The 9,125-nt window shown below is 35.5% G+C and overlaps 1 protein-coding gene across 4 annotated transcripts; it reads right to left on the reverse strand.

The window, feature by feature from the left end:
* Positions 1-673: 673 nt before the first annotated feature.
* LOC116166976 (2-acylglycerol O-acyltransferase 2-A-like) lies at positions 674-8,720 on the reverse strand. Of its 4 annotated transcripts, none has more exons than XM_031482204.1 (3): positions 8,564-8,720; positions 1,785-2,661; positions 674-1,270 (listed from the first exon to the last, which is right to left on the reverse strand). In XM_031482204.1, the coding sequence occupies exons 2-3, from the start codon at positions 2,656-2,658 to the stop codon at positions 1,113-1,115; spliced, it is 1,032 nt and encodes a 343-aa protein (XP_031338064.1). In that variant the 5' UTR covers positions 2,659-2,661; positions 8,564-8,720; the 3' UTR covers positions 674-1,112. The 4 variants fall into 4 exon arrangements, with proteins under 4 accessions (XP_031338064.1, XP_031338065.1, XP_031338066.1 ...); XM_031482205.1 differs by lacking the exon at positions 8,564-8,720 and adding an exon at positions 8,153-8,287; XM_031482206.1 differs by lacking the exon at positions 8,564-8,720 and adding an exon at positions 7,442-7,509.
* Positions 8,721-9,125: the final 405 nt, after the last annotated feature.

Here is a 9,125-nt window from a genome sequence, read left to right on the forward strand (position 1 = left end):
CTGCAATTAAAAAAGATTCATTATCGAGTATAGGCAATCTGATGAGAAAAAATGTCTGTTTAGTAAGAAGAATTAAAGTGGGAACTTGCGTTTTTGATGCAGTTAATAAACTATACCCCAAAATTGAAATTAATACCATAATATAACACAAACTATGTCAATACGATCGTCCAAACGAAAATAAACCCCTAAAGCGAATCTAAAAAAGCGGAAAAGCACCTCGGTGTGACCCTACGGGCTCATTGGATTTACCCCATTTTCAATTTGCTTGTTAAATGTGGTATATATGTTAATTGTGCAAAGTTTGAACCGAATCGGCCCAAGCGTTTACCAGTTATCGTGTTCATGGACAAACGGACACCATCGACTCCCCTATAGAGCTTGCAACGCTTCGCTCTGCCGCTTAATAAACACTGTAAACGTGCACATTGAAGTAAGGCTATCTGTTCATAACCCCAAGCTCGTTCAATAACGAGTAACAAAACAATATTCACTGGATGCATTGATAGTTATTATTGCGGTTAGTTATACTTTCGTAATGTAGTGTAGTAGGTACCTACTATGCGAGCAATAAAGCGAACAGGTTCGAGGTAATATTGGCGTTGATCACAAAAAAAAGGACGACCAGTCATTTTAAAAAGACAAAAATATTTCCACAATCACAGTCATTGACTAGGGACTAATAAATTTATTCATTATAAAACTCAATAAACTTTTAAGTGTTATAATTTAAAAATCAATAAAATTACTTAACATAAATATCACTATAATTAATACCATTGTAACAAAATAACAATTTTTGTGAAAGGGATGAATGGGCAGCCCCTTCAGGAAAGTCCGTCACCCTTATTTACAATAACGCATCATGTGTAACGTCTGCGTACCACTTCCAGTGGCAGTGAGCTATTATTTGCAAGTTCATGAGAAATGCTCCCACAGCTAGGAAATCAGTACATTACTCCATTAACAGTGTAAGAACGAATTCCAACATTATATTTTGGTTAATTATCGGTTACTTACGAAATAGGTACCAAAGAATCAATAAATATCATTAATACATCTGATTTGTTTTGCTGTGGTTGCCATTCCCACATCCTCCACTGACTAGCAAATTATTCGATTTCAAATACCGTTGAGTCCGCGTCTTTTATGTAGTGATGTTTCTGTTCTTCAAACATTTCAACGAGACACTCGATAAATTTTTCATGAACTTCGTCGATGTCGTCTTGGGTTGGTTTTTCAATCTTCTCTACATTTAATGGCCTTCCAACTGAAAAAATACGCTTTATAAGCAACTACCTCAAATCATATTCTTTGGTTATGTTTAATGAGAGGTGCCTACTAGCAATACAAATTAGTTGATGTTATATTATGGAACAACTTTGCGCATATTGCGAACCAATAGTACGGCCGTCTCTTATTCTTGATATGACGGCAATGGCCAAAATTCCTATGTATCTTAAAAAGATCCATCTTCTCTTATGTGGTGCGATGTGATGGTATAGGAAAATAAGATTCTTCGTCGTGCCAACACGAATGGTCAATCTTCCTTTCCCACATTATTCCATGTCTATCAATCCGTTCTTTCAGACCTCTTGACTCAAAAATGAGAAACTGATCGGCGTTCTTCTTACTTTGAAACCTTTTTCTGATCAAAGAGCGGTTAAATTTCAAATGCAAATTTTTAGACTGAATCATCAAAGCGCCCTAATCCGAAGCAATTTTCCAAACTCCGATCGGCACAGATCGGACTCTACTCTTTTAAACATAGTTGAACTGCTTACCTACAGTGGTAACCGGTTTACGTTGTGGTACCAAGCCGAATGAGTACTGAAAAAATCCTCTTCCCAATGGAAGAGCAGGAGCGATACCAATCAACTTCCGGATGAACTCCTGAATATAACGGATCACCGAACCTTCTGGACTAGGAACTTGACTGAATAGGTCCGTTTCTCCAAATGATATTACCGGTACCAAAGGCGCGCCATTTTTTATCGCCAGTTTTACGAATCCTTTTCGATTTTTGAGTACAACTCTGTATTGCCCTGGACGGCAGTTGTAAGATTCGGCGGCGCCGCCGACGGCTAATATTGCCGCTTTTCCTCCATCCGGTTGGGAAAGTATCCAATTGATAGAATCTGCAGAAGAGCAACATCCGCCTAGGGCGTACGCGAGCTCTCGGAAAAACGGCATATAGAAATGCTGAGACAGCGTTAGCACGTATGGTTTATGAGTTGGAAATAAATCGTGAAATCCGCCCACGTTAGTGCCAAATGCAGAAAATGCACCCGTCGGTAACATTCCGTGGGGAAAGCAACAGAATAAATAATTACGTTTAGGATCTAATTCCACCCAAGGAACACGTTCTAAATTTAGAGGAAAGTATTCTTTTAAATATTTCCACCAAGTCCAGCTACGAACCCATTCGACCCGACGCCCTCCTTTTTTACAGGTATGTCTGTCCATACCCCAGGCCCAAATCAAGTATGCAATAGTTACTAGCCACAGTCTTGTCTGCAATATCATGTATACGGCTAGGAAGAGACCGATAAAGCCACCAAACGCCATTGTTATAAACCAAGCGGCTGCCGATAAGGTCTGTATCCGTCTTCTGAAAGGGATATTGATAGGAGCAAATTTTACGCCCAATACTTCCATTGTCTGAAAATAAAAAAGAGTTTGCTAATGTTATCTAATAGATATACGGAATGTAAAAATGTGTTTAAGAGAAGATAGTTTAAAACGCTGACTTGCAACAGAAATAATAAATTAAAACTACAAAAAAAAAACTCCCCCACTAATGTTTTTAATATTTGGCCGTTAGACACCAAAAGGTCACCTTTTTCTGAACTAGATGGCATATTTGATTGAGCAATCATTTCTGATGATTGGCAACGCGAAGAGGGATAATACAATCACACAAGCATTGCTAGCCAAAGCCGCACTTTTTGTTGTCATCGTTCGGTCTTAACAGTCTTTAGTCAAAGAATCTAAAAACTAAATACCCCGCAGTGACAGACTATCATCATAGTAATCCAAGTGCATGATGTATATAGGTATCACAGATTTAAATATACTACAGGATCAAACAACCCGTTAGGAACAAATAGAAACATTGATAAAATTCCATTCAATCCTTATTTTATATTTAAATCTGTGATAATATGATAGTAGCGTTGAATAAAAGCATTGAATGTGGTTATTCAATGATAGTAGTAATTGTAGTTTTCAGCATTATATTATAGCATTGTTTACTTATTAAATGAATACACAAAGATTATAGCATGCGCTCAAACTAGGACAATGAAAATAAATGTGAGTTTCTATTGCAAATTTTAGAGTAGGTAGCTATATCCCCTAAAAATTTTTAATTAATTCAAATCGTTAAATATATTTTGTAGCAAATAAAGGTATTGTGGATTTAACGCATCGCCGCCCTTACAGTAAAAACTCGAGGGCAAATGCCGCTATTTGTGATGTCATTGTTATATATATCTTGTCTATTGTTTTTATTCTGAATAATTCGCAAACTGTTTTGTAGATTGTTTATCGATTAAAAATTCTAGAAAGAGGATTTTATACAATTTGTGATAAACTAAAATTGATAAAAATGTAGTGGAACTCAAAAAAGATAACAATTCTTGTTGTAGGTATTATTCACAATTTCGCTCTAATAAATTAGTTAGTTCTGCGTAACCGTATTTTTCCTATTGCATAATATAAGACGAAGACCTATATTGCCATTTAAAAAAAAATGGCGCCCGTGTCAAAAAACCATACCTACCCTACGGGACAAATTTCTTTTCATGATAGAATACGCACAAAAACATCTTATACAAGTCCTAAAACTTTCAAACCGATATGTCCAATGGTTTTCACACCACAGCGCGTTGGTTCCAGGTTTATTAGTCACTCTGTATAATAACTGTGGTGTTTTTAAGAGATAGCAAACAATTAAAACGTGAAATTTGTCAAACTCATTTATTTTGTATTTGTATTGGTTTTTTAATCGCGTTTAAAATGATGTCACTTTCTTTTGACGAGGGAAGGGGGGTATATTATAATTTGAAAATAGCGGTAGCTGAAATTAAGGTAAACCTTCCATTAAACTTTCCCCTAACTAGCTAAATGGACGTGTTTTCGTGGAATACTATTTTCATTTTAGGTATTACTTATTAAGAGCGAGATTAGGAGTGTTAAGTAAATAACATAAGGATCAGCCAAGCACTGCAAATGTTGACTGTTAAATATCAAGAGAAATTTTTTTTAAACATTCGGATCAGACATGAGTGCTTTCTGGATGAATAAAACATTTACTAACTTAATTCACAACACGCGCCCGGCAAGTTGTTAAACTGTGCTATTTAGAGAGATTATATCATTTATTACGATAGTTTTATTTCCGCCTGCTTAAAATGGAAAAATTCGAGGAAAAGTTTGCAAGAAATCACAAGTAGGTAATCTAGTACCTAATGCGAAACTTACCATTATTTGTGGGTATTTGTCAATTAACTTCTCAAACTTGACTGTGTAATATTTAATGGTGATAAGGCTATCTAATATTAATAAAACAATAATATATTAATATCTACGGAAATGAGCGCTATACCAACTGCACTACTCATACTGTGGCGATAGTGTTAATGACAATGTGTTTTTTTAAATGCGCAGTACCTACTAAAACATTGGAGTAACTGTCTATATCGATCATTGATTTGTGCGGTTCGGCGAATCGTTGGGCAAATAGTATAGATATATACTTATATCTTTCATGGCGAGTCATTTATTACATTGGTAATTAATTATTAATGTTTCCGGTATATGTTTCAATTTTTATACGAAAGATTGCGCCCACTAGATTTACTAAAACCTATTTTTCTAATTTGTTAATAGATAAAAATTAAAAATAGACCATTTAACAAAATGCAGTAAACGGCAGTGGTAGGCGTAGGTATGTAGATAATTAGAAAAAGGCTAATTTAATATTTCTTTGGCCTCGCACCTGCTTTTCCAATTATATTGTTGCACACAACGATTTTGATACCTTGTTACAAAACGTAAAACAAAAACACCAATAAACTACCTACAATAGTATATTCAAAGATCGAACAAGTTTCAACGGCAAGTTGTCATCATCAGCGAACAACTGAAAGATAATAAATAACAAGTGAAAGTTAAAGTTTACGAGTTCTGATTGGCCCCAGGGACCTGCTTCGTTATTATTCTGTCTGTTTTTACGAATGAACGGCAACGCTAGATTTATCCCAGCCAGATTACCAACGATTATTTTTGAAGTGAGCACAAGTACCAAAAATGAATTTTCAATCATCTTGATTACTTGATTACAATCGTTGCCAGACATGTTGTATATTTCAGATTTATTTTTCATATCATTTCTCGCTTCAAGTCTCACTAAACCTTGTTCAATTGCAACCGACGTGACCATCACATCCTCAATGAATACCTAAACATAATTCCTATCTGGAAAACATCTGGTGCATTAACTAGCCCAAACGGCTTTCCCAAACATTTTTATCCATCTAGAGCAGCGTTTCTTAACCTTTTTCAGTTCGCGGGCCCCTAGAAAATCAAGAACAATTTCGAGGACCCCCTCAATAAAAAAATAAATATAAATAGCCGACAATTTATTACATTTTTATTAAAATTAAAAATAGGGTATCAATGTGAAGGTTGGTGCTGCTTTTTTGCAAATGTCCATAGATACGACGGCGGACGGACGGAATTATGCAATTTATAGGTAAGTAAAGTTTTCTGGTATCTACCTGTGTAAGTAAGTGGTAAAACAATTACAATGCGTCCAGGCACACTAAAAGTCACTTTCGGTACCAAATTTGACATCTGCTTCTAAAGCATATCATTATTTATGTCCAAAAAAAAACAAAAAAGAAATGAGGTTGGGCAGACGACGTTAGGAAAGTGTTCATTGCCGGAATAACCGATGCCGGGAAAGCAATAGTCGCCGGAATGATCGATGCCGGGAAAGTAATGGTCGCCGGGAAAACGATGCCGGAGTGTTCGTCGCCTGGATTTACATCGCCGGGATGGGATGCACCGTGAAAATCTGTTGTTGGCTCTCGGACTATATCTATTCATTTGAAATAAACCCCAAAAGCAGGTCTAGAAATGCGACAGAGCACCTCGGTGCGAGCCTACGAGGTCATTGGATGCGTGTGATGGTCTGTGGATGCGTGACCTATATTCGATACGCTTGTTACATGTGGCATAAAAGTCAACTGTGCAAAGTTTGAACCGAATCGGCCCAAGCTTTTGACAGTTACCGTGTTCACGGACAGACGGATACCATCAATTCCCCTACAAAGCTTGTATTGCTTTGCTCCGCTTCGCCGTTTAATAACGAAGTGTAGTGGGTCAACTTCCGGTAAAATCGGAGGGTGGTGGTGGGGTGATATAACGGAAACGATCGTGTACCTTCCTTATGTACCGCAATTTTCAAAAAAGCGGAACAATTAGGCACTATTGACTACAATGGAATTTTGCGGTTTCACAGTCGAAATCTGTGTTTCGGGTGCCGGTATAAAATGAGATTCCACTTTCGAATCACTTCCTGTTTCTTCGCCTGTTCGCCATGTTCCCCACACTGCTGTAAATCCTCTTAAAATGTTTTATATCTTGAACAATGTTTTGCCGTTGATAACGACAAATAAACTGCGGGTTATAAAATAGAAAATCGCCCATACGTTTGTGGCAAAATACTACCTAGACGAAATATGTGGAGCATGATAATAAATTAGCCGTTAATAAGCATGCGGTTTTGATAGCCTCAAATTAAGAACCCAGCTCCCATAGTTATTTTTTGATTCAAATGCGGTTTGCGGTTAAACCGTTAAACCTATTTATACGTAACAAATCAAATGTAGCTGTAGAGTACTGATCTATATGTATGTACGTACTGACCGAAGTAAAATACCAATTTTATATGTATATTGTAAACCGCGCTGAATTAGTAGGTATAAAGTTGTGGAACCTGTGAAGCTGAATTTATTATACCACAGATGTAATTAGCTTTTTCAATAGGCTACCTAATTTGAATCTACAACTATTAAACCCTGTCTTCTGCATGCTTATGATATGCCCGAAAATACTTCAAAATGACATGCGACACCATTCGTTCCCAAAAATTTTGACTCTATAAGGACACCCATAATTGTTTTTAAATAATGACTTTGACTTTACAAATTGCGCTGTTTTATTATGGTTAGGTATTTGTATTATTTTAGCTCGCGTGCATCTGCAAAATTTGAATTTAAGGCCACAGGAGGTTACATAAAGTGTCACGCCACCATATCCTTGGTTAATTCAATGCAACGAATTATAACTTAACTAGGTACTTACTACTTAAGGGTGTATTCCACTTAAATTTTATTTCTATCTGACGTATGATGGGTTGCATAATACTTACTTGTAATTGTAATCAAATGGTAACGAATAAACAAAGATTGAAGAATTTACCTGCTCAACCATTGTATAAAAGTGAACAAGTAATTACGCTAATTTACCCAGGTCATTAGTCATTGTGAGGAATATGCATATATAATTAAACATCGATTAGAAAACGCAAATCATTGTCACAACGGCTAATCCTCAATAATTTCACGTTTCTCAGTTTTTCATAAGACATATATTTTTTTAAACCTAGTAAAGTTACTTCATGAATTATATTGACCCTATCTGGAAAATAACGCATGTAAGCGAATAAGTACACTATAATTAGATATATTTCAAAAATGCACATCCAAATCCCAAACATTCATTAGGTCCACCATGAAAAGTTTAGGGGTTTTTCAAAATTTCGTCTAATTCGGGAACAACACAAAGTAAATGAGAACTAACGCATTTTACGCAAACTAACTCTTTCCGAAGGATGCTACATGGGAATAATCTCAAATTGTTTTTTTTAAATATTAAAATTTTGTTCTGTAGCATACTTTTTAAATGTTTAATTTATACGAAAAAAATTAGCCCCGTCTTTCATCTCACGTTTTACAGAATTGAAACGAAATATAAATCGCACTATTTTCGCATAATTTTGTACTACTGGATTACACCCTTAAGTACCAACACCTATTACTGATTACATATAGATACCTGTTTGCAAACTAAATATACTTACCTGTATTGCATTATAGCCGGATTTTTCAAGCTTTTAATCGAGAATCGAACAACCTTAATCGATAAAGTCTAATAATAGACATCTAATCACAGTTCACACATTGAAAAAGAACGTGTTTAGTACCTAGATATTTACCTAATAATGCATGCATAGGCGAAGTGGTAAACAATGATTCGTGTTTTTTTGAAACAATGCGTCTTGCCTAATTTATTTAAACTTGTACACAAAACATAATTATTGTAACAAAAGATGCAATAGTAATAAAAATATATTAATAATTTTTTCCACAAAATAGTACCTACAATTTATTCCAAACGTAGTACCCGTACCAGCGTTTAAATTATTTCAGTTTCTATGCGTTAGGAGACGAGGTTTCAAGTTTCTATTTTAAAATTAAAAAGCCTTGCATACCTTCAGGTGTTATCTATATAAATCCGTGACCTTTTAAGAACGCACTTTTATTAATTGTATACACCGACCAGACACTAACATTTAACAACATGCTAAACTTGTTGCTTATTAACAAGTCGACGACATGCGGGAGACCAGAATTAAAATTAAACGCGCGCCCCTCCCAGTCTTGAGTCAGGGAACAGGTAAAACCGCGGAACTGAAAGAAAGATAGAATTGAATTTCTCTTCACCAAAAGCAGAGTATCAAAAGGTAATGTAAGTATCCATAATAAATAAATATTTATAATCAAATAGGTACATATATTCAGCAACTATTTACAGTTGGTGAAGAATAATAGGATAAAGAACGCGTTATGCAACTTACAATACATATTCTATCAAATACCGTCGAGGTCTTGCCGAGTTTGATATGCTCATTGATATGCTCTACCAGAGGAGAATTATCCTCTATGGCTCTACTACAGATAATGATGATGTTTTCTACTTAGAATAAGACTTTTATATTTAGGACTGTACGACGTGCAATACTCTACTTAAAAATTTTTTTATATTCGATTATT

Source organism: Photinus pyralis, unplaced genomic scaffold (assembly GCF_008802855.1).
Source record: "Photinus pyralis isolate 1611_PpyrPB1 unplaced genomic scaffold, Ppyr1.3 Ppyr1.4_LG3b, whole genome shotgun sequence".
Taxonomy (NCBI): domain Eukaryota; kingdom Metazoa; phylum Arthropoda; class Insecta; order Coleoptera; family Lampyridae; genus Photinus; species Photinus pyralis.